Below are 26,900 nucleotides of genomic sequence, written 5' to 3' on the forward strand. Positions count from 1 at the left end.
AGGAGAAACTCCCATATTTACAAGTGGTTCAGAGGTCTTCCACAGTCTTGTCAACTGTAAATGAGAGGAATTTTTTTTACAGTTTTATTTTGCAAAAGAGGTCATTTGACATAATATGATTTTAGTAACAAAAAAGCAAAAAAATTAAAAACTTAAGAGGATAACAATATGAAAAATTATGAAAATCAATCACTGCCTTCACATCTCTATTACTGTATAAATATAAATCATGTTTATAATTATAACTCAGAGGCACAGCAAAGTCCTGAAATGCCTTGTGAATCAAAGGACTCAAAAAGCTGTCTCCTCATACTTTTATTGTTAACTGCATACTAAGTCTTTGAAAATAGGTAATGTATGCATTAACGTATGTATGGTAATTCTCTACAACAAATTCCCTAAACTCGGGAAAAAGAGATGTCTATAGAAATCGGAAGTAAATTACTACTGATAAAATAAGTCAGGTAATAACTTCACAGAGCAAGTGAAAAAGCAATTGACTGGACAGTATGAATAGTATTTGGTTATAAGGGGAGGAAAAAAGCAAACAGGTCTGAAAGATATACATCAAACTACTAACTAAGGGCTGGTTATCGGAGGAGAAATACTTTTAACTGTTTTACTTGTTCATAATACAGTCAGCCCTCTGTATGCGCAGGTTCCACCAACCGCAAATGGTAAATATTTCCAGAAAAATAATTCCAGAAATTTACAAAAGGCCAAACTTGAATTTGCCATGCAGAGACAACTATTTACATAGCATTTATATTGTATTTATAGCCATTTACATATAATTTACATTGTATTAGTTATTATAAGTAATCTAGAGATGATTTAAAATATACAGGAAGATGTAGATTATATGCAAATATTACACCATTTTATATAAGGTATTTAAGCATCTAAGGATTTTGGTATGTGCAGGGTCCTGGAACCAATACTATGTAGATACTCAGTGATGACTGTATTTGAAATTTGTTCCCATAACTGTATTACTGCAAAAAAAAAGTTGTATTTAAAGTATTTTTTAAAAAATAAACAGAATGAAAAAAATAGGCAAAGAAAAGAAAGAAATATGATGATAAAAGCAGAAAGCCAGGAGAACATTATTTGGCCACAGTCAATTCATTTTTATCATAGCACAAATTATTTCATATGACATCTAAATACCTCTACTTACTGTCTGTTCTGCTGACTTATACAAAGAAGTAGGATTAAGAGAACCAGGTAAATTACTTCTAAGCCTTTGTTTCCTCTTCCTGGAAATCAGAGTGGATTCCATTTTTGAATCAGAATTTGTATTATCCTTGTTTCTGCTCCCCTCTTCAAGATGATCACAACCTCTACTTCCCCTATTGAGGTCTTAAAAAAACAGAAGAGACATAAATATGGCCAAAAAGTAAAGAAAGAATCCCATTTAGAAGAGCTCAAATAAAATCATCAAAATGACTATACTACTTTCAAAGCTAGTTTTTTCATAGTCCACTGCTAAATTCTCATACTAACATGGATGAATATAAAGACATATCCCATTTTAAACTGCGTACACAAAGCAAATGTTCATTGTACAAAAAGTATAAGATATGGGAAATATATTAAAAGGTAGTATTCTTTAGCAACCAAAGCAAAGCAACCAAACCATGTTTTTCCTTTTCCCATAACTGCATTTTACTGATACAAAAAAAAAAGTCTTAATAAAATTCTGAAAGTTAGTCTCTTAAAAAGTTTTTTAAATTCACTGTGATTTTAGAAATTACAACTAATTTAGCAATTAGTTGTCCTTTTTAAATGTAAGTTTTATATATACATATTTTTTAAATGAAAAGGGACAATAATTTGAAAGAGTAGAGTATTGATCACTGCTCTTTTAAAAGGAACAAAAATACCTTTCCTCAGCAGGTGACTGTGATAAATAATTATTCATAAGGCTAACAATTTCCTTCACACTTTCTTTTTTAAAAAAAAATCAAGACCCTATAATTTTAAACCTCCAATAAATTTATTACCCTACAGAAAAGGAAGTACTCCCTTTTTTAAGTCAAAAAAGCATTATTTTGAAACCCATATCAAGTATTAACAAACCTGCTTAGTATTTCAGTTATCAAATATAAATATAAAAAATATATATATCAAATATATATATTTGATATATATATATCAAATATATATATAAAAAAATACCTTCCAAAATGTTCTACCTAACTAACTGAGGGTTATCCTAACTAACTGCAGGTTATCCTGAATTATTTTGCTCTCTGAATCTACACCATACAAGTACCAACTCAGAGTTCACACAAAGCAAGTCCCAAAGCAGCTTGCTTGAATTCATAACTTAAAGTCTATGTAACACTGAATGGCCTGACCTCTCCATTCACTCAAAGTTCTTCAACACTATACACCTTCTCTTCAAACTATTCTTGCTCTTACTCTAGCTTTATAAACATCTAAAGACTAACATTCATAATTTCTCTTTGTCTTTGTTTAAAAGGCAGGCATGGGGACGGGACTGAGGGCAAAAACTCCAAGACTGTCAACAGTCTTCCAATTTCCAAAGACAACATTCTTAACTCCCTCCCCCCAGGAAAATAAACTACCCCCAAATTATCAACACAGTATTTTGAAAAGCACAATAAATTTTATTTGTAATTCTGTAAACTGTAAAGGTAGTCAAAGACAATTTCTACTTACAAATACCATATCAAGTTATAACTTCTAAACATAAATGCTACAGAAAAAACTGAAGAGGGATTACCTCAAGATGGCAAAGTAGAAGGACGCGAGTGCATCCCCTTTTTATGAAAACACCAAAATCACAACTAACTGCTGAACAACCAGGGACAAAAAAACGCTGGAACCTACCAAACACAGAATACACTACATCCAAAGACAAAGAGGAGGCCACAGCAAGATGGTAGGAGGGACACAACAGCAATAAACTCAAATCCTATACCCACCAAGTGGGCGACAGAAAGGTGGAAAACAATTATACTACAGAAGTTATCCCACAGGAGTGAAAGGTCCGAGCCCCACATCAGGCTTCCCAGCCTGGGGGTCCAACAACAGAAGAAGTCCCCAGAGAATCTAGAATTGAAGGCTAGTGGGGTTTGATCAAAGGATGTCCACAGGACTGGGAGAAACAGAAACTCCACTCTTGGAGAGCACACACAAAGTCTCGTGCACACCAGGACCCAGGGAAAAAAGGAGTGACGCCGTAAGAGACTGGGCCAGACCTCCCTGCTATTACTGAAGGGTCTCCTGTGGAGGCGGATGGTGGCTGGGGAAAAGGACACAGGAACCAACAGTTCTGGGAAGTACCCACTGGTGGAAGCCCACCCAGAGGCCGCCATTAGCCCTACTAAACAGCTTGTAGGCTCCAGTACTGGGTCACCTCAGGCCAAACAACCAAAAGGGTGAGAACCCAACCCCACCCATCATCAGACAAGTGCATTAAAGTTTTACTGAGGGCTAGGGGTAAAGTGGCGGAAGAATAAGACACGGAGATCACCTTCCTCCCCACAGATACATCAGAAATACATCTACACGTGGAACAACTCCTACAGAACACCTACTGAACGCTGGCAGGAGACCTCAGACCTCCCAAAAGGCAAGAAACTCCCCACGTACCTGGGTAGGGCAAAAGAAAAAAGAATAAACAGAGACAAAAGAATAGGGACGGCACCTGCACCAGTGGGAGGGAGCTGTGAAGGAAGAAAGGTTTCCACACACTAGGAAGCCCCTTCGCGGACGGAAGCTGCAGGTGGAAGAGCGGGGAAACTTCGGACCCGCGGAGCAGAGCACAGCAACAGGGATGCGGAGGGCAAAGCGGAGAGATTCCCACACAGAGGATCGGTGCCGACCAGCATTCACCAGCCCGAGAGGCTTGTCTGCTCACCCGCCAGGGCAAGCGGGGCTGGGAGCTGAGGCTCGGGCTTCAGTAGGAGCACAGGGAGAGGACTGGCGGCGTGAACACAGCCTGCAGGGGGTTAGTGCACCACTGCTAGACGGGAGGGAATCGGGTAAAAGTCTGGACCTGCCGAAGAGGCAAGAGACTTCTTTTCCCTCTTTGTTTCCCGGTGCGTGAGGAGAGGGGATTAAGAGCACTGCTTAAAGGAGCTCCAGAGATGGGCGTGAGCCGCAGCTAACAGCGCGGACCCCAGAGACGCGCATGAGACGCTAAGGCTGCGGCTGCCACAACCAAGAGGCCTGTGTGTGAGCACAGGTCACTCTCCACACCTCGCCTCCCGGGAGGCTGTGCAGCCCGCCACTGCCAGGGTCCCGGGATCCAGGGACAACTCCCCCGGGAGAACGCACAGCGCATCTAAGGCTGGTTCAACGTCATGCCAGCCTCTGCCAGTGCAGGCTCACCCTACATCCGTGACCCTCCCTCCAACAAGCCTGAGTGAGCCACAGCCCCCGAATCAGCTGCTCTTTTAACCACATCCTGTCTGAGTGAAAAACAGACGTCCTCCGGCGACGTACACGCAGAGGCGGGCCAAATCCAAAGTTGAGCCCTGGGAGCTATGCAAACAAAGAAGAGAAAGGGAAATGTCTCGCAGCAGCCTTAGCAGCAGTGGATTAAATCTCCACAATCAATTTGATGTACCCTGCATCTGTGGAATACATAAATACAAAATGAATCATCCCGAATTGAGGAGGTGGACTTTGAGAGCACGATTTATTATTTTTTCCCCTTTTCCTCTTTTCGTGACCATGTGGATGAAAGGCTCTTGGTGCTGCAGCCAGGACGTAGTGCTGTCCCTCTGAGGTGGGAGAGCGAACTTCAGGACACTGGTCCGCAAGAGACCTTCCAGCTCCATGTAATATGAAACAGCGAAAATCTCCCTGAGATCTCCATCTCAACACCAACACCCAGCTGCACTCAACGACCAGAAAGCTACAGTGCTGGACACCCTATGCCAAACAACTACCAAGACAGGAACACAACCCCACCCATTAGCAGAGAGGCTGCCTAAAATCATAATAAGTCCACAGACACCACAAAACGTGGACCTGCCCACCAGAAAGACAAGATCCAGCCTCATCCACCAGAACACAGGCACTAGTCCCCTCCACCAGGAAGCCTACACAACCCACTGAACCAACTGTAGCCACTGGGGACAGACACCAAAAACAACGGGAACTACAAACCTGCAGGCTGCAAAAAGTAGACCCCAAACACAGTAAGATAAGCAAAAGGAGAAGACAGAAAAACACACAGCAGATGAAGGAGCAAGATAAAAACCCACCAGACCTAACAAATGAAGAGGAAATAAGCAGTCTACCTGAAAAATAATTCAGAATGATGATAGTAAAGATGATCCAAAATCTTGGAAATAGAATACAGAAAATACAAGAAACATTTAACAAGGACCTAGAAGAACTAAAGATGAAACAAGCAATGATGAACAATACAATAAATGAACTTAAAAATACTCTAGAAGGGATCAATAGCAGAATAACTGAGACAGAAGAACGGATAAGTGACCTGGAAGATAAAATAGTGGAAATAACTACTGCAGAGCAGAATAAAGAAAAAAGAATGAAAAGAACTGAGGACAGGCTCAGAGACCTCTGGGACAACATTAAACGCACCAACATTCAAATTATAGGGGTCCCAGAAGAAGAAGAGAAAAAGAAAGGGACTGAGAAAATATTTGAAGAGATTATAGTTGAAAACTTCCCTAATATGGGAAAGGAAATAGTTAATCAACTCCAAGAAGCACAGAGAGTCCCATACAGGATACATCCAAGGAGAAACACGCCAAGACATATATTAATCAAACTGTCAAAAATTAAATAAAAGAAAAAACATTAAAAGCAGCAAGGGAAAAATAACAAATAGCACACAAGGGAATCCCCATAAGGTTAACAGCTAATCTCTCTGCAGAAACTCTGCAAGCCAGAAGGGAGTGGCAGGATATATTTAAAGTGATGAAGGAGAAAAACCTACAACCAAGATTACTCTACCCAGCAAGGATCTCATTCAGTTTTGATGGAGAAATTAAAACCTTTACAGACAAGCAAAAGCTGAGAGAGTTCAGCACCACCAAACCAGCTTTACAACAAATGCTAAAGGAACTTCTCTAGGCAAGGAACACAAGAGAAGGAAAGACCTACAATAGCAAACCCAAAACAATTAAGAAAATGGGAATAGGAACATACATATCGATAATTACCTTAAATGTAAATGGATTAAATGCTCCCACCAAAACACACAGACTGACTGAATGGATACAAAAACAAGACCCATATATATGCTGTCTACAAGAGACCCACTTCAGACCTAGGGATACATACAGACTAAAAGTGAGGGGATGGAAAAAGATATTCCATGCAAATGGAAATCAACAGACAGCTGGAGTAGCAATTCTCATATCAGGCAAAATGGACTTTAAAATAAAGACTATTACAAGAGACAAAGAAGGACACTACATAATGATCAAGGGATCGATCCAAGAAGAAGATATAGCAATTGTAAATATTTATACACCTAACATAGTAGCACCACAATACATAAGGCAAATACCAACAGCCATAAAAGGGGAAATCGACAGTAACACATTCATAGTAGAGGACTTTAACACCCCACTTTCACCAATGGATGGATCATCCAAAATGAAATAAAATAAGGAAACACAAGCTTTAAATGATACATTAAACAACATGGAATTAATTGATATTTATAGGATATTCCATCCAAAAACAATAGAATACATATTTTTCTCAAGTGCTAATGGAACATTCTCCAGGATAAATCATAACTTGGGTCACAAATCAAGCCTTGGTAAATTTAAGAAAACTGAAATGTATCAAGTATCTTTTCTGACCACAACGCCATAAGACGCGATCAATTAGAGGAAAAGATCTGTAAAAAATACAAACACACAGAGGCTAAACAATACACTACTTAATGACAAAGTGATCACTGAAGAAATCAAAGAGGAAATCAAAAAAAACCTAGAAACAAATGACAATGGAGACAAAACGAACCAAAACCTATGTGAGGCAGCAAAAGCAGTTCTAAGAGGGAAGGTTATAGCAATACAATCCTACCTTAAGAAACAGGAAACATCTCGAATAAACAACCTAACCTTGCACCTAAAGCAATGAGAGAAAGAAGAACAAAAAAACCCCCAAAGTTAGCAGAAGGAAAGAAATCATAAAGACCAGATCAGAAATAAATTAAAAAGAAATGAAGGAAACGATAGCAAAGATCAATAAAACTAAAAGCTGGTTCTTTGAGAAGATAAACAAAATAGATAAACCATTAGCCAGACTCATCAAGATAAAAAGGGAGAAGACTCAAATCAATAGAATTAGAAATGAAAAAGGAGAAGTAACAACTGACACTGCAGAAATACAAAAGATCATGAGAGATTACTACAAGCAACTCTATGCCAATAAAATGGACAACCTGGAAGAAATGGACAAATTCTTAGAAATGTACAACCTGCCAAGACTGAATCAGAAAGAAATAGAAAATATGAACAGACCGATCACAAGCACTGAAATTGAAACGGTGATTAAAAATCTCCCAACAAACAATAGCGCAGGACCAGATGGCTTCACAGGCGAATTGTATCAAACATTTAGACAAGAGCTAACACCTATCCTTCTCAAACTCTTCCAAAATATAGCATAGGGAGGAACACTCCCAAACTCATTCTACGAGGCCACCATCACCCTGATACCAAAACCAGACAAGGATGCCACAAGGAAAGAAAACTACAGGCCAATATCACTGATGAACATAGATGCAAAAATCCTCAACAAAATACTAGCAAACAGAATCCAACAGCACATTAAAAGGATCATACACCATGATTATCCCAGGAATGCAAGGATTCTTCAATATACGCAAATCAATCAACATGATACACCATATTAACAAACTGAAGGAAAAAAACCATATGATCATCTCAACAGATGCAGAGAAAGCTTTCGACAAAATTCAACACCCATTTATGATAAAAACCCTCCAGAAAGTAGGCATAGAAGGAACTTTCCTCAACATAATAAAGGCCATATATGACAAACCCACAGCCAACATCATCCTCAATGGTGAAAAACTGAAACCATTTCCACTAAGATCAGGAACAAGACAAGGTTGCCCACTCTCACCACTCTTATTCAACATAGTTTTGGATGTTTAAGCCACAGCAGTCAGAGAAGAAAAGGAAATAAAAGGAATCCAAATCAGGAAAGAAGGAGTAAAGCTGTCACTGTTGGCAGATGACATGATACTATACATAGAGAATCCTAAAGATGCCACCAGAAAACTACTAGAGGTAATCAATGAATTTGGTAAAGTAGCAGGATACAAAATTAATGCACAGAAATCTCTGGCATTCCTATACACTAATGATGAAAAACCTGAAAGTGAAATTAAGAAAACAATCCCATTTACCACTGCAAGAAAAATAATAAAATTTCTGGGAATAAACCTACCTAAGGAGACAAAAGACCTGTATGCAGCAAATTATAAGACACTGATGAAAGAAATTAAAGATGATACAAATAGATGGAGAGATATACCATGTTCTTAGATTGGAAGAATCAACATTGTGAAAATGACTCTACTACCCAAAGCAATTTACAGATTCAATGCAATCCCTATCAAACTACCACTGGCATTTTTCACAGAACTAGAACAAAAAATTTCACAAGTTGTATGGAAACACAAAAGACTCGAAATAGCCAAAGCAATCTTGAGAATGAGAAACGGAGCTGGAGGAATCAGGCTCCTTGACTTCAGACTACACTACAAAGCTACAGTAATCAAGACAGTATGGTACTAGCACAAAAACAGAAATATAGATCAAGGGACCAGGATAGAAAGCCCAGAGATAAACCCACGCACATATGGTCACCTTATCTTTGATAAAGGAGGCAGGAATGTACAGTGGAGAAAGGACATCCTCTTCAATAAGTGGTGCTGGGGAAACTGGACAGGTACATGTAAAAGTATGAGATTAGATCACTCCCTAATACCATACACAAAAATAAGCTCAAAATGGATTAAAGACCTAAATATAAGGCCAGAAACTATCAAATTCTTAGAGGAAAACATAGGCAGAACACTCTATGACATAAATCACAGCAAGATCCTTCTTGACCCACCTCCTAGAGAAATGGAAATAAAAACAAAAATAAACAAATGGGACCTAATCAAACTCAAAAGCTTTTGCACAGCAAAGGAAACCATAAACAAGACCAAAAGACAACCCTCAGAATGGGAGAAAATATTTGCAAATGAAGCAACTGACAAAGGATTAATCTCCAAAATTTACAAGCAGCTTATGCAGCTCAATAACAAAAAAACAAAAACCCGATCCAGAAATGGGCAGAAGACCTAAATAGACATTTCTCCAAAGAAGATATACAGTTCTCCAACAAACACATGAAAGAATGTTCAACATCACTAATCATTAGAGAAATGCAAATCAAAAGTACAATGAGATATCATCGCACACCAGTCAGAATGACCATCATCAAAAAATCTAGAAACAATAAATGCTGGAGAGGGTGTGGAGAAAAGGGAACCCTCTTGCACTGCTGGTGGGAATGTGAATTGGTACAGCCACTATGGAGAACAGTATGGAGGTTCCTTAAAAAACTACAGATAGAACTACCATATGACTCAGCAATCCCACTACTGGGCATATAGCCTGAGAAAACCATAATTCAAAAAGAGTCATGTACCAAAATGTTCATTGCAGGTGTGTTTACAATAGCCAGGAGATGGAAGCAACCTCAGTGTCCATCATCCGATGAATGGATAAAGAAGATGTGGCACATATATACAATGCAATATTACTCAGCCATAAAAAGAAACGAAATTGAGTTATTTGTAGTGAGGTGGATGGACCTAGAGTTTGTCATACAGAGTGAAGTAAGTCAGAAAGAGAAAGACAAATACCGTATGCTAACACATATATGTGGAATCTAAGGGAAAAAAAAATGTCATGAAGAACCTAGGGGAATAAAGACACCGACCTACTAGAGAATGGACTTGGGGATATGGGGAGGGGGAAGGGTAAGCTGTGACAAAGTGACAGAGTGGCATGGACATATATACAGTACCAAATGTAAAATAGATAGCTAGTGGGAAGCAGCCGTATAGCACAGGGAGATCAGCTCGGTGCTTTGTGACCACCTAGAGGGGTGAGATAGGGAGGGTGGGAGGGAGGGAGACGCAAGAGGGAAGAGATATGGGAACATATGTGTATGTATAACTGATTCACTTTGTTATAAAGCAGAAACTAACACACCACTGTAAAGCAATTATACTCCAATAAAGATGTAAAAAAAAAGCAAAAAGTTTTACTGAGCACAACCCTGCCCACCAGAAGGATGAGTCCCACCTCCACCCACCACCAGTCCCTCCCATCAGGAAGCTTGTCAAACCCTCTTAAATAGCCTCACCCACTAGAGGGCAGACAGCAGAAGCAAGAAGAACTACAATCCTGCAGCCTGCCAAACGAAATCTACAATCACAGAAAATTAGACAAAATAAGGACTTCCCTGGTGGCGCAGGGGTTAAGAATCCACCTGCCAATGCAGGGGAACAGGTTCGAGCCCTGGTCTGGGAAGATCCCACATGCCATGAAGCAACTAAACCCGTGTGCCACAACTATTGAGCCTACACTTAGAGCCCATGAGCCACAACTACTGAGCCCGTATGCCAAAACTACTGAAACCCATATAGCTAGAGCCCATGCTCCGCAACAAGAGAAGCCACCGCAATGGGAAGCCCATGTACCACAACGAAGAGTAGCCCCCCTTCGCCCCAACTAGAAAAAGCCTGTGCGCAGCAACAAAGAATGAATGCAGCCATGAATAAATAAATACATAAATACATAAATAAATAAATTTATTTTTAAGAAAAATAAAGAAAGAAAATTAGACAAAATGAAATGGCAAATGTATATTTCCCAGATGAAGGAACAAGATAAAACCCCAGAAAAACAACTGAAGTGGAGATAAAAAACCTTTCAGAAAAAGAATTCAGAATAATGATACTGAAGAAGATGCAGCATCAAGGAAAAAGAATGGAGGCAAGGATGGAGAAGATGCAAGAAATGTTTAACAAAGACATAGAAGAACTAAAGAACAAACAACAGAGGTGAACAATACAATAACTGAAATGAAAAATACACTAGAAGGAATCAATAGCAGAATAACTGAGGAGATAACAGAAGAACAAATAAGTGACCTGGAAGACAAAATGGTGGAAATCACTGCCGCAGAACAGAATAAAGAAAAAAGAATGAAAATAAATGACAGTCTAAGAGACCTCTGGGACAACATTAAACACACCAACATTCACATTATAGGGTTCCCAGAAGGAGAAGAGAGACAGAAAGGACCTGAGAAATAATTTGAAGAGATAATTGCTGAAAAATTCCCTAACATGGGAAAGGAAACATTCACCCAAATCCAGGAAGAGCAGAGAGTCCCAGGCAGGATAAACCAAGAAGAAACACACTGAGACACATAGTAATCAAACTGAAAAGAATTAAAGATAAAGAAAAAAATATTAAAAGTGACAAGGGAAAAATGAGAAGTAACATACAAGGGAACTCCCATAAGGTTATCAGCTGACTTTTCAGCTGAAACTCTACAGGCCAGAAGGGAGTGGCACGATATATTAAAAGTGATGAAAGGGAAGAAACTTCAACTAAGAATATTCTACCCAGCAAGACTCTCATTCAAAAGCCTCACAGACAAGCAAAAGCTAAAACAGTTCAGCACCACCAGACCAGCTTTGCAACAAATGCTAAAGAAACTTATCTAGGCAGGAAAGGGACCAGCAATTTAAAACAACCTTGTACATATATAGACTACTATATCAAAACCTCATGGGAATAACAAACCCAAAAACTACAATAGATACACTCACACACACACACAAAGAAAAAGAAAAAGCAACCCAACCACAACACTAAAGATGGTCATCCAACCAGAGGAAAAAAGAATAAGAGAGGAAGGGAAGAAAAAAGACCTACAAAAACAAACCCAAAACAATTAAGAAAATGGCAATAGGAACTTACATATCGATAATTACCTCAAATGTAAATGGATTAAATGCTCCAATCAAAAGACATAAAGACTGGCTGAATGGATACAAAAGCAAGACCCATACATATGCTGTCTGCAAGAGACCCACTTCAGACCTAGGGACACATACAGACTGAAAGTGAGAGGATGGAAAAAGGTATTTGATGCAAATGGAGATCAAAAGAAAGCTGCAGTAGCAATACTAATACTAGACAAAGTAGACTTTAAAATAAAGACTGTTAGGGGCTTCCCTGGTGGCGCAGTGGTTAAGAGTCTGCCTGGATGCAGGGGACACAGGTTCGTGCCCCGGTCCGGGAGGATCCCACATGCTGTGGAGCGGCTGGGCCCATGAGCCATGGCCACTGAGCCTGCGCATCTGGAGCCTGTGCTCCACAACGGGAGAGGCCACAACAGTGGGAGGCCCGTGTACCGCAAATAAATAAATAAATAAATAATAAATAAAGACTATTATAAGAGACAAAGAAGGACACTACATAATGATCAAGGGATCAACCCAAGAAGAAGATATAACAATTGTAAATATATATGCACCCAACATAGGAGCACCTCAAAATGTAAGGCAAATGCTAACAGCCATGAAAGGGAAAATGACAGTAACACAATAATACTGAGGACTTTAACACTCCACTTTCATCAATGGACACATCATCCAGACAGAAAATCAATAAGGAAATACAGGCCTTAAATGACACATTAGACCAGATGGACTTAACTGATATTTATAAAGCATTCTATCCAAAAGCAACAGAATACACATTCTTCTCATGTGCACATGGAATGTTCTCCAGGACTGACCACATGCTGGGCCACAGAGAGCCTTGGTAAATTTAAGAAAATTGAAATCATATCAAGCATCTTTTCTGACCACAACACTATGAGATCAGAAGTAAATTACAAGACAAAAACTGTAGGGAATTCCCTGGTGGTGCCGTGGATAAGAACCCGCATGCCAATGCAAGGGACATGGGTTCCAGCCCTGGTCCAGGAAGATTCCACATGCTGCGGAGCAACTAAGCCTACATGCCACAACTACTGAGCCTGCACTCTAGAGCCCACGAGCCACAACTACTGAGCCTGGGTGCAACAACTACTAAAGCCCATGCACATAAAGCCTGTGCTCCACAACAAGAGAAGCCACTGCAAAGAGAAGCCCACACACCACAATGAAGAGTAGCCCCTGCTTGCCACAACTAGAGAAAGCCTGTGTGCAGCAACGAAAACCCAACACAGCCAAAAATAAATTAATTAATTAAAAAAGAAGAAAAAAGAAAAAAACTGTCAAAAACACAAACACATAGAGGCTAAACAATATGCTACTAAACAACCAATGGATCACTGACGAAATCAAAAAATACCTAGAGACAAATGAAAACAAAGCACAATGATCCAAAACCTATGGGATGCAGCAAAAGCAGTGCTAAGAAGGAAGTTTATAGCAATACAAGTTTACCTCAGGAAACAAGAAAAATCTCAAATGAACAACCTAACCTTACACCTAAAGCAACTGGAGAAAGAAGAACAAGCAAAACCTAAAGCTAGTAGAAGGAAAGAAATCATAAAGACCAGAGCAGAAATAAATGAAACAGAGACAAAGAAAACAATAGCAAAGATCAATGAAACTAAAAGCTGGTTCTTTGAGAAGATAAACAAAATTAATAAACCTTTAGCCAGACTCATCAAGAAAAAAAGGAGGATTCAAACCAATAAAATTAGAAATGAAAAAGGAGAAGTTACAACTGACACTACAGAAATACAAAGGATCATAAGATAGCATCTATAGGGCAATAAAATGGACAACCTGGAAGAAATGGACAAATTCTTAGAAAGGTACACTCTCCCAAGACAGAACCAGGAAGAAATAGAAATTATGAACAGACCAATCACAAGTAATGAAATTCAAACTGTGATTTTAAAACTCCCAACAAACAAAAGTTCAGGACCAGATGGCTTCACAGGCAAATTCTATTCAACATTTAGAGAAGAGCTAACAGCTATCCTTCTGAAATTGTTCCAAAAAATTGCAGAGGAAGGAAAACTCCCAAATTCATTATGTTACCAAAACTAGACAAAGATACTACAAAAAAAAAAAAAAGAAAATTACAGGCCAACATCACTGATGAATATAGATGCAAAAATCCTCAACAGAATACTAGCAATCCAAATCCAACAACACATTAAAAGGATCATACACCATGATCAAGTGGGATTTATCCCAGGGATGGAAGGATTTTTCAATTCCTGCAAATCAGTCAATATGACACACCACATCAACAAATTGAAGAAAAAAAATCATATGATCATCTCAATAGATGGAGAAAAAGCTTTTGACAAAATTCAGCACCCATTTATGATAAAAAAGTGGGCATAGAGGGAACATACGTCAGCATAATAAAGGCCATATATGACAAACCTACAGCTAACATCATACTCAACAGTGAAAAAATAAAAGCATTTCCTCAAAGATCAGGAACAAGACAAGGATGTCCACTCTTGCCACTTTCAACATAGTTTTCAAAGTTCTAGCTACAGCAATCAGAGAAGAAAAAGAAATAAAAGGAATCCAAATTGGAAAAGAAGTTAGATTTTCAGTTTGCAGATGACATGATACTATACATAGAAAATCCTAACGACACTACCAGAAAACTACTAGAGCTCATCAATGAATTTGACAAAGTTGCAGGTTACAAAATTAATACACAAAAATCTGTTACATTTCTATACACTAACAACGAAAGATCAGAAAGAGAAATTCAAGAAACAATCCCATTTACCATCACATCAAAAAGAATAAAACACCTAGGAACAAACCTACCTAAGAAGACAAAAGACCTGTACTCCAAAAACTATAAGACACTGATGAAAGAAATCAAAGACAACATGAACAGATGGAAAGATATACCATGTCCCTGGACTGGAAGAATCAATATTGTCAAAATGATTATACTAACTAAGGCAATCTATAGATTCAATGCAATCCCTATCAAATTACCAATGGCATTTTTCACATAACTAGAACAAAAAAATCTTAAAATTTGTATGGAGACACAAAAGACCAAGAATAGCCAAAGCAATCTTGAGAAAGAAAAGTGGAGCTGGAGGAATCAGGCTCCCTGACTTCAGACTATACTACAAAGCTATAGTCATCAAAACAGTATGGTACTAGCACAAAAATAGAAATACAGATCAATGGAATAGGACAGAAAGCCCAGAAATAAACCCATGCACCTATGGTCAATTAATCCATGACAAAGGAGGCAAGACTACATAATGGAGGAAACACAGTCTCTTCAATAAATGGTGCTGGGAAAACTGGACAGCTACATGTTAAAAAAATTAAATTAGAATATTCTTTAACACCATACACACAAAAAAAAAACTCAAAATGGATTAAAGACCTAAATGTGAGACTGGACACTATAAAAACTCTTAGAGGAAAACAAAGGATGAACACTCTCAGACATAAATCACAGCAGAGTAATGGAAATAAAAACAAAAATAAACAAATGAGACCTAATCAAACTCAAAAGTTTTTGCACAGCAAAGGAAACCAAAAACAAGACGAAAAGACAACCCTCAGAATGGGAGAAAATATTTGCACATGATGTGACCGACAAGAGATTAGACTCCAAAATTTACAAACAGCTCATGTGGCTTAATATCATCAAAACAAACAACCCAATCAAAAATGGGCAGAAGACCTAAATAGACATTTCTCCAAAGAAGACATACAGATAGGCAAAAGCCACATGAAAAGATGTTCAACGTTGATAATTATTAGAGAAATGCAAATTAAAAGTACAATGAGATGTCACCTCACACCAGTCAGAATGGCAATCATGAAAAAATCCACAAACAATAAATGCTGGAGAGGGTGTGGAGAGAAGGGAACCCTCCTACACTATTGGTGTGAATGTAAATTGGTGCAGCCACTATGGCGACAGTATGGAAATTCCCTAAGAAGCCAAAAACAGAGCTACCATATAGTCCTGCAATCCCACTCCTGGGCATATACCCAGAGTAAAACATGGTCCAAAAGGATATATGCACCCCAATATTCATTACAGCGCTGTTTACAATAGCCAAGACACGGAAACAACCTAAATGTCCATCGACAGAAGAATGGATAAAGAAGATGTGGTACATGTATGCAATGGAATACTACTCAGCCATTAAAAAGAATGAAGTAATTGCCATTCACAGCAACATGGATGGACCCAGAGACTGTCATGCTGAGTGCAGTAAGTCAGACAGAGAAAGAGAAATATGGTATGATATCGCTTATATGCAGAATCTAAAAAAAAAAAAAGTTACAAATGAACTTATTTACAGAACAGAAACAGACTCACAGACTTAGAGAACAAACTTATGGTTACCGGGGGAAGGGTGTGGGTCAGGGGACAGTTAGGGAGTGTGGGACTGACATGTACACACTGCTGTATTTAAAGTGGATAACCAACAAAGACCTACTGTACAGCACAGGGAACTCTCCTCAATATTCTGTAACAACCTAATTGGGAAAAGAATTTGAAAAATAATAGATACATGTATACGTATAACTGTATCACTTTGTTGCATACCTGAAACTAACACAACATTGTTAATCAACTATAATAAATATAAAGCTGAAAGTTAAAAAAAAACTGATGAAAGAAATAGGGCTTGAAAAAAACCCTATTATACAGGAGTTTTCCTTCTAACAGTTTACTAATTGCACATCAGCCAAGACTATCACATTGGAAACAGGGATAAATTTATTAGGTAGAGCTAGACATTGTAAAAAAAAGACTCTACCTGATAACAAATACAATTTTACTTGCAAATATTACTAGCATATAAAATTAAAGAGGTAACAAATTCTTATAAAAATAAGATGTTAAATATTTCCAATGTATTATATTCAAAAAAGCAAATGCTACAAGGCAAACTTAATGTACTACAAAAGAAAAGTACATCTAGTGTGGGGAATATATCAATAACTGTGTAATATTTTTGTATGGTGACAGATCATAACTAGACTTATCGTGGTGATCATTTTGAAATGTATAGAAATATTGAATTACTATGTCATGTAACAGGAACTAACATAATGCTGTAGGTCAATTATAATTCAAAAACAAAGAAACTCAGAAAAAGAGATAATATTTGTGGTTATCAGAGGCGGGGGAGGCAGAATTGCAAGACAGCAGTCGACATGTACAAACTTCCTGTTATAAGATAAATAAGTTCTAGTGATGTAATGTATAACATGATAAATACAATTAACACTGCTGTGTGTTATACAGGAAAGTTGTTAGGAGAGTAAATCCTAAGAGTTCTCATCACAAGGAAAATTTTTTTTCTATTTAATTCTGTATCTATATGAGAAGATGGATGTTCACTAAATTCATTGTGATAATCATTTCATGATGTACATAAGTTAAATTCATTACGCTGTACACCTTAAACTTATACAGTGCTGTCAGTTATATCTCAAAAAAACTGGAAGTTGACAATGGTATACCTGGGATTTAATTCAGAACTCTCATTAATTTATGGGCTCACGTTAAACAATTGGTATTAGACACAATTATCTATAGGATGAAAATACGGTGAGTTTCAATAAAGTTTCAATAGCTAATTTTCTTAAAAACACTTTACTTAAGAGGAGACCCTTCAGGGATACTAAGAAACTATAAAGTGTTTCTTTTATCGTGCATTTTTTTCCCTGCTGTAAGTCTAAAATTCCACTGTGACTTTGAAGGAATACTGAAGGGCACAAATTAGAAAGCTTTTTATTTAACTATTCCTACTCTACCCAGGAAAGCAATGAAGGTTTAACAGTGTCTTGATAGTATCTGATTGAGGCCACTTGTACAAATATAAGCCCACTTACAGTTTTATATTGTAATTAAAGATAATTATTTCTGGGAAAAGGACAATTTGTAAAAAAAAAAAATGTCTTTCATTATATGCAGATAGTACCTAGTGACCAATTGAAAGATTATGTCTACAGAGTCACAATACTTTAGAGATTGCCCTCATAAGAGTGGCAGCTGGTTTCTTGTATACATCAAAGATATCAGTCTAGTTTCCTTTTAGGTTTTCCTCCTCTATGAAAAAGACTATTTAAAATATGAAAACAGCTGTGTTCCAAATGAAGTACAAAGAATTTTTACACAGTGTCAGTGAAGGACCCCGTTTCTTGTGAATAATTTATAAAATCATTCAGAAAACAAAATACCTCAACTAGTTTGAAGTTATTAATAATCCAAGAGACCCTTGAAGATGTTAGTTTCACATTTGACTAATGTATAAATTTGTTTTGGTGAAAGCTTTTATAAATTATTTTACGATCTTTATAAGAAGAGACAAAAAGGAGAAAAGAAGTCAATTCATTAACCCAACAGGCAAGGAGGCCTACAGTGAATTTTCAGAAGTCTGGGATGTATTTACCTTTAAATTTGGGCTAATAGTGGCTTGTATTGGCATCCTCCTAGAGTCGAGAGAAATCCTAATGAATAAAGAATGTATTTCATAGTAGGAGGATAGACAGTGGGAAGCTAATAATAATAATCAAGTTAGCAGTAATATCACTTACTAGACATATCCATGGGAGTGACATTTAGAAAGAGTCAAACTAACATTATAACTTTATACCTGTATGCCCAGCCCCAACAAAAAAAAAAGAAAGAAAATAATAATATTCAAATTTAACTTCTGGATTTTGTAAACAAATCAGGAGATGTATACAAATGGTAAATTTAGCAATTTTCTTTGTGTCACTAAAAAATCTCTTTACTTTCATGTATAAATAAAGTTAGTTAAAAAAATATTATTAAAAATGCAACAGACAAAAATTCAATTGGCAACAGTTTTCTGAGGTTCACTAACCTTTAGGTTGAGTATCAGACATTACAAGTGAAATGCTATCATCATCTCTTCGCTTTTCTTTAGTGTGTGCAGCCTGCTTTGCATAATTATTGTCTGTCTGACTTGGTTGTGAACTCCTGCAAAACAAAATAATATTATACTCAATTCTTCTGAACACAATGAATTTAGAAGCCAGCTGACATATATTCACGATAAAAATAACAGGTTACAAATGGCATCCTATATAGCAGAGGATGTGATCTGAACAGTAAAAAGAATATTAAAATATGACTTGAGAAATAAGTTCTCATTCCTGTTCTACCTTTAAGTTCTCCATGCTTCTTTGGAAGGAAAAAAACAAGATAAGCACAACACAGAATTGTGCACATGCAAAATGAACAAAGAATAATACAAGTATTAAATACATCGAAGAGGTCTAAAAAGTAAAAATTCCACGAACACAAGTACATGATAATCACACTTATGTGTAATCAAAACATAAGTCAAAGGTAATTGTTAATATGTTTCAAGCATGGTTCACATATCAAAAGTTATGTACAAAATAAAGTTTGGGGCTTCCCTGGTGGCGCAGTGGTTGGGAGTCCGCCTGCCGATGCAGGGAACACGGGTTCGTGCCCCGGTCCGGGAAGATCCCACATGCCGCGGAGCGGCTGGGCCCATGAGCCATGGCCGCTGAGCCTGCGCGTCCGGAGCCTGTGCTCCGCAGCAGGAGAGGCCACAACAGTGAGAGGCCTGCGTACCGCAAAAAAATAAAAATAAAAAAAAAATTTTTTTAAATAAAGTTTGGAGTGTAGTTACAAATTTTACCTACAGAGAAAATAATTTAAAATATAACCTACTGGTTAAATACATAAAATATAATACTGTGTGAAAAACAAGTTTGGGATGATGAGCATAATATCACTATTAATGAAAACATAATACAATAGTAGTAGGGGATTTCAATACCTCACCCCATTTTCAGTAATCATTAGGTCATCCAGACCACACACAAAAAAAAAATCAAAAAGGAAACATTGGATTGAACTGTAAACTGGACCAAATAGATCTGACATGCATTTATAAAACATAAACACAGAACATTCTCCATGATAAGTCACATGATAGGCCACAATGCGAGACTTAGCAAATTTAAGAAGACTAAAATCTACAAAATATCTTTCCCCACCAAACAGTATAAAATGAGAAATCAATAACAGGAGGAAAGCTGAAAAATTCACAAGTATATGGAGGTTAAACAATATGCTACTGAAAACCAACTGGCCAAAGAAAAAAATCAAAAGGAAGATCAAGAAATATCTTGAAACAAATGAAAATGTGAGCATAAAATGTCAAAATCTATGGAATGTTCTACGAGGGAAGTTAATAGCAATAAATGCCTACATTAAAAAACAAGAAAGAACTCCAATAAACAACCTCACTTTACACCTCTTGGAACTAGAAAAAGAACACATGAAGCCCAAACTAAGCACAAGGAAAGAAACAACAAAGATCAGAGCAGAAGTAAATAAAATAAGAAAAACAACAGAAAAGATAAACAAAACTAAGAGCTAGTTTTTTCAAAAAATAAAGTTGACAGACCTTTAGCTAGACGAACCAAGAAAAAAAAGACTCAAATCAAAACAGATCATCAAGAGACTACAATAAGTAATTATATGCCAACAATATGGATAACCTAAGAGCTGGTTTTCTGGGGGCAAAAAACCTTTTGGCTAGACTAAAGGAAAAAAGAGAAGACTTGTAAATAAAATCATTACAACTGGTAGCACAGAAATATGAATATCATATGAATAAAATATGAATATCATAAGTGACTATTACAAACAATTGTACATCAAGTCATATAACCTAGAAGAAATGGACAAATATCTAGAAACATACAACCTACCAAACTGAATCATGAAGAAAAAGAAAATCTGAACAGATCAATAACAAGGAGACTGAATTAGTAATCAAAAACCTCCCAACACAGAGAAGCCCAGGACCAAATGGTTTCACTGGTAATTCTACCAAACAATTAAAGAAGAATTAATGACAATCCTTCTCAAACTCTTCCAAAAATTTTAAGAAGAGGGAACACTTCTATACTCATTTTGCAAGGCCATCACTACACTAATACCAAAGCCAGTTAAGAACACTACAGGAAAAGAAAACTATACACCAAAATACCCTTAATGCATAGAGATGCGAAAATTCTCATCAAAGTACTGGAAACCAAATTCCACAACACACGTTAAAAGGATCAAACACCATGAGCAAGTGCAACTTATTGCAGAGATGCAAGAATGGTACAACATCCAAAAATCAATCAATGTGATAAACCACATTAATAAAATAAAAGATAAAAATCATCTGATCCCTCAAAAGATGCAGAAAAAGCATTTGACAAAATTCAACAACCTTTCATGATAAAACCCTCAAAAACCTGGGTATAAAAGGAACATACCACAACATAATAAAGGCCAATGTCACAAACCCACAGCTAACATCATATTAAACAGTAAAAATTAAAAGCTTCACCTCTAAGATGAAGAACAAGACAAGGGTGCCCACTCTCACCACTCTTATTCAACGCAGTACTGGAAATCCTGGCTAGACAAATTAGACAAGAAAAAATAAATAAATAAAAGGCATCCAAATCAGAAAGGAAAAAGTAAAACTGTCATTATTTGCAGATGATATGACCTTATAGAAAGAAAACCCTAGAAAATCCAGCAAAAAACTGTGAGAATAAATGAATTCACTAAAGTTGCAGGATACAAAGTCAACACACTACAATCAGTTGCATTTCTATACACTAACAATGAACTATCTGAAAGAGAAATTAAGAAAAAATACCATTTATAACTATAGCAAAAAGAATAAAATTATACTTATGAATAAATATAACCTAGAAGAAGAAGAACCTGTACACTGAAAACTATAAGATACTGATGAAAGAAACTGAAGACACAAATAAATGGGAAGATATTCTATACTCATGGATTGGAAAAATTAATTTTGTTAAAATGTTCATCCTACCCAAAGCAACCTACAGATTCAAAGCAATCCCTATCAACATTCTAATGGCCTTGTTCACAGAAATAGAACAGTCTTAAAATTTGTATGGAACTACTAAAGACCCCAAATAGCCAAAGCAATCTTGAGAAAGAAAAACAAAAGCCAGAGGAATCACACTTCATGATTTCAAACTACATTACAAAACCACAGTAATCAAAACAATATAGTATTGGCATAAAAACAGACACATAAATGAATGAAACAGAATAGAGAGCCAGAAATTAATCCATGCATATATGGTCAACTCCTGTATGATAAAGGCGCTAAGAATACACAATGGGAAAAGGAGAGTCTCTTCAATAACTGATGTTGGGAAAACTTGACAGCCACATGCAAAAGAATGAAACTGTATAAATATCTTATACCATATACAAAAATCAACACAAAATGGATTAAACACTTAAATGTATGACCTGAAACCATACAACTCCTAGAAAAAACCATGAGGGTAAGTACCTTCACAATGATCTTGGCAATGATTTTTTGGATTAAACACCAAAACAAAGGCAACAAAAGAAAATTAAAAAGTGGGACCAAAAAGCTGCACAGCAAAGGAAACCTGCAATAAAATTAAAAGGCAACCCATGGGGCTTCCCTGGTGGCACAGTGGTTGAGAGTCCGCCTGCCGATGCAGGGGACACAGGTTTGTGCCCCAGACCGGGAAGATCCCACATGCCGCGGAGCGGCGGGGCCCGTGAGCCATGGCCGCTGAGCCTGAGCGTCCTCCGCAACGGGAGAGGCCACAACAGTGAGAGGCCCGCGTACCAAAAAAAAAACAACAAAAAAAAGGCAACCCATGGAATAGGAGAAAATATTTGTAAATCATGTATCTGATAAGGGAGTTAATATCCAAAATATATAAAGAATTCATACAACTCAACCAAAAAAGTAGAACAATTTCATTAAAAAATAGGCAGAAAAACCGAACAGAGGTTTTTCCAAAGAAGACTACAAATGACCAACAGGTACATGAAAAGGAGCTCAACATCTACTAATCATCAGGGAAATGTGTATCAAAACCACAGTGAGGTATAATCTCACACATGTGAGAAAGACTATTATCAAAAGATAAGAAAGAAGTGTTGGCAAGGATGTGGAGTGCTGTGGGAATGTAAATTACTGCAACCACTATGGAAAACAGTATGAAGGTTCCTCAAAAAATTAAAAATAGAACTAATATACGATCCAGCAATTCCACTTCTTAGTATGTATCCTTAGGAAACAAAAGCACTCTCTCAAAAAGATATACACACCCCCATGTTCACTGCAGCATTACTTGCAACAGCCAAGACATGGAAACAACATAAGTGTCCGTCAATAGATGAATGGATAAAGAAAAAGTGACACTGACACACACACACACACACACACACACACACACACACACACACACACACACGATGGAATATTATTCAGTCATAAAAAAAGAAATCCTGCCATTTGTGACAACATGAATGAACCTTGGACAAAGACAAATACTGTACAATCTCACTTATATGTGGAATCTAAATTTAAAAACAGACAAACACACACCTAGATACAGACAACAGATTGGCGGCTGCCAGAGCCAGGGGCATGAAATGACTGAAGGTGGTAAAAAGGTACAAGTTTCCAGTTGTAAGAGAAATAAGTCCTGGAGATGTAAGGTACAGCATGATGACTATAGATGACAACAGTGTACTATATATTTGAAAGTTGATAAGATAGTAGATCTTAAAAGTTCTCATCAAGAGAAAGAAAACTGGGACTTCCCTGTTGGTCCAGTGGTTAAGACTCTGCGCTCCCAATGCAGGGGGGCTGGGTTCAAGCCCTGGTCAGGGAACTAGATCCCGCATGCCACAACTAAGAGCCAGAGCAGCCAAATAAATAAATATTTAAAAAAAGAGAAAAAAAACTGTAACTATGTGCGGTGATGGATGTTAACTAAACTTACTGTGTTACTCATTTTGCAATATATACATGTATGAGATTATGTTGTACACCTAAAACTAATACGATATTCTGTCAGTAACATATCAATAAACTAGTTTTTAAAAGCAAATTGATAAACAATTGGGAAAGCAATTTGGTACTAATTAGACTAGCCATAGAATGAATTCAATCTTTACTGACAATCTTCTCACCCATGATAACTATAATTAACAAAACAACTCATTATGGTATTATTTAAGTGGGTAAAAATTTTGAAATAAAAAATTATATAAAATTATTAACCTACAGCATTCCTTTACAGTAGAATATATTATACAGTAATTACTCCATTTTCAAAACTACTTAACATAGAAATTCTTTAAATTTTATTGAAGTACAGTTGATTTACAATGTTGTTAATTTCTGTTGTACACCAAAGTGATTCAGTTATATGTATATATATTCTTTTTCATGTTCTTTTCCATCACGGTTTATCACAGGATATTGAATATAGTTCCCTGTGCTATACAGTAGGATCTTGTTGTTATCCATCCTATATACAATAATTTGCATCTGCTAATCCCAAACTCCCAATTCTTCCCTCCCCCACCCCCACTTAGAAATTTTTACATTTATAAAAGTACTAAAAAGTCAGACACCAAGAATAAATCAAAGATCCCTGTACAATAAAATATGAAGTACATACCAAGTGACCTCAGGAAGATTGCAGAGTAGGAAACACCTACCATGTTCTCACCTAGACAACAACTGCACTGGCAGAAACTGTATGATGTAACCACTTTGGAATTCTGGAGTCTATGGAAGGCTTACAACTTCCAGTCAAAAGGTTCAACAGTAAATTGCAGTTAATTTTGGTCAATTTAGGCAATTTGGATGGTAGCAGTTACCTATGCCCAGCTTGGAGGCAAGCAGCAATGCCCAAGTTCCTAGAACAGTTTGCACAGGCTTACAATTACCAACATGAGCAATAAGGACCTCATCCTCCAAATACTGGGAATCTGTATTCTGATCACTGATTGCTATCTCTGATCGTGGATAAGCAGACATAGAGACAGGCAGCCACTGCCACAACAACCACTAACATTGTTGCAACAATCTCCCCAACCAGCTAAAACAACTTCCAAGAGATTTAAAGAACTAGCACCTATTTTATTTCCTCCCTTCATTTTTCCCATTTTCTCCTTATGGGAACCAAACATTTAAGGACTAGGACATTAAAACGTAATCACATGTACAAGGAAATTTAGAATGTCACAGACATAACCAGGGAAAGACACAGGTTCAGAAAAAACCTGAAAAGACCTTTTGTTTACATATCAGGCTGATCCCTGGAAGAGGGACATGTTACAACAATTTAAAAAACTAACAAAGGGAAAAAATCCAGCAAACGCTGGGGAAGGGAGAATCTGATTTTCAGAGTTGGCATCTTATAAGATCCAAATGTCAAATTTTCAACAACAACAAAAATTCATAAGACATACAAAGAAATAGGAAAGTATGGCCAATTCAACAGAAAAAAAAATTAATCAACAGAACCTGTCCCTGAAAAGATCCAGTTGGCAGCTTCAGTAGACAAAGACATTAAAATGACTATCTTAAAGATCCTCAGGGACTTCCCTGGTGGTACAGTAGTTAAGACTCTGTGCTTCCAAAGCAGGGGATGCAGGTTTGATCCCTGGTCGGTCGGGGAACAAATATCCCACATGCTACGTGATGCGGAGAAATTTTAAAAAAAGAAAAAGAAAAATATCTTGGACAAAAGTCAAGAAAATGACTTATGATAAAATGAAAATATCAATAAAAGACAAAATACACAAATGAACCAAAAGGAAATTCTGGAGCTAAAAAAGTATAATAACTGAAATGAAAATTTATTAGAGAGATTCAAAAGCAGATTTGAGCAGGGAGAAGAAACAAGAAGAAATGGTCACTGAACCTGAAAATATGATCATGGAAATGACCAAATCTGAGGAACAGAAAGAAGAAAAAAAAAATTTTTTTAATAAATTTATTTATTTATTTTTTGGCTGTGTTGGATCTTCATTGCTGCGCACAGGCTTTCTCTAGTTGCGGCGAGCAGGGGCTACTCTTCGTCGCAGCGCCCAGGCTTCTTTTTGCAGTGGCTTCTCTTTGTTACAGAGCATGGGCTCCAGAGCGCAGGCTCAATAGTTGTAGCCCATGGGCTTAGTTACTCCACGGAATGTGGGATGTTCCCGGACAAGGGCTCGAACCCATGCCCCCTGCATTGGCAGGCAGATTCTTAACCACTGCGCCACCAGGGAAGGCCCAGAAAGAAGAAATATTTAAGAAAAGTAAACAGAGCCTAAGGGACCTATGGGACACCAAAAAATGGACTAATATACACATTGTTGGAGTCTCAGAGGAGAAGAGAAAGGGGCAAAGATATTATTGGAATAAATATCACCAAAGAATTCCAAATTTGATGAAAAAAATTAATATAAATACCCAAAAAGCTCAAGGAACTACATGTAGAGTAAACTGAATGAGATCTACACCATGAAATGTTATAATCAAATTGTCCAAAGACAAAGGCGAAGAGAGAATCTTGAAAGCACCAAGCAAAACGTGACTCATCACACACAAAAGATCCTCAATAAGATTATGAGCAGATTTCTCATCAATAACCATGCTGGCCAGAAGGCACTGAATTAGTATATTCAAAGGACTAAAGGAAAAAACTGTCAACAGGAAATCCTATATCTGGCCAAACTGTCCTTCAAAAATTAGGACAAAATTAAGATATTCTAAGACAATCAAAAGCTGAGGGCGGGGGCTTCCCTGGTGGTGCCGTGGTTGAGAGTCCGCCTGCCGATGCAGGGGACATGGGTTCGTGCCCCGGTCCGGGAAGATCCCACATGCCACCGAGCGGCTGGGCCCGTGAGCCATGGCCACTGAGCCTGTGCGTCCGGAGCCTGTGCTCTGCAACGGGAGAGGCC

The 26,900-nt window shown here is 37.4% G+C and overlaps 1 protein-coding gene across 19 annotated transcripts in view; it reads right to left on the reverse strand.

Annotated features, from left to right (window-relative positions):
* The window catches only part of SENP7 (SUMO specific peptidase 7), a 171,631-nt gene that overhangs the window by 35,946 nt on the left and 108,785 nt on the right, over window positions 1-26,900 (reverse strand). For all 19 annotated transcript variants that reach the window (XM_027103625.1, XM_027103634.1, XM_027103614.1 and 16 more), the window contains 2 exons: window positions 18,952-19,067; window positions 1,181-1,362 (listed from right to left, as the gene is read on the reverse strand). In XM_027103625.1, coding sequence (XP_026959426.1) covers window positions 1,181-1,362; window positions 18,952-19,067 — 298 coding nt within the window. The remainder of the gene's footprint in view (window positions 1-1,180; window positions 1,363-18,951; window positions 19,068-26,900) is intronic.

The sequence above is a fragment of the Aethalodelphis obliquidens genome, unplaced genomic scaffold (genome assembly GCF_003676395.1).
Source record: "Aethalodelphis obliquidens isolate GAN/ISIS:26980383/991018 unplaced genomic scaffold, ASM367639v1 scaffold1, whole genome shotgun sequence".
Taxonomy (NCBI): domain Eukaryota; kingdom Metazoa; phylum Chordata; class Mammalia; order Artiodactyla; family Delphinidae; genus Aethalodelphis; species Aethalodelphis obliquidens.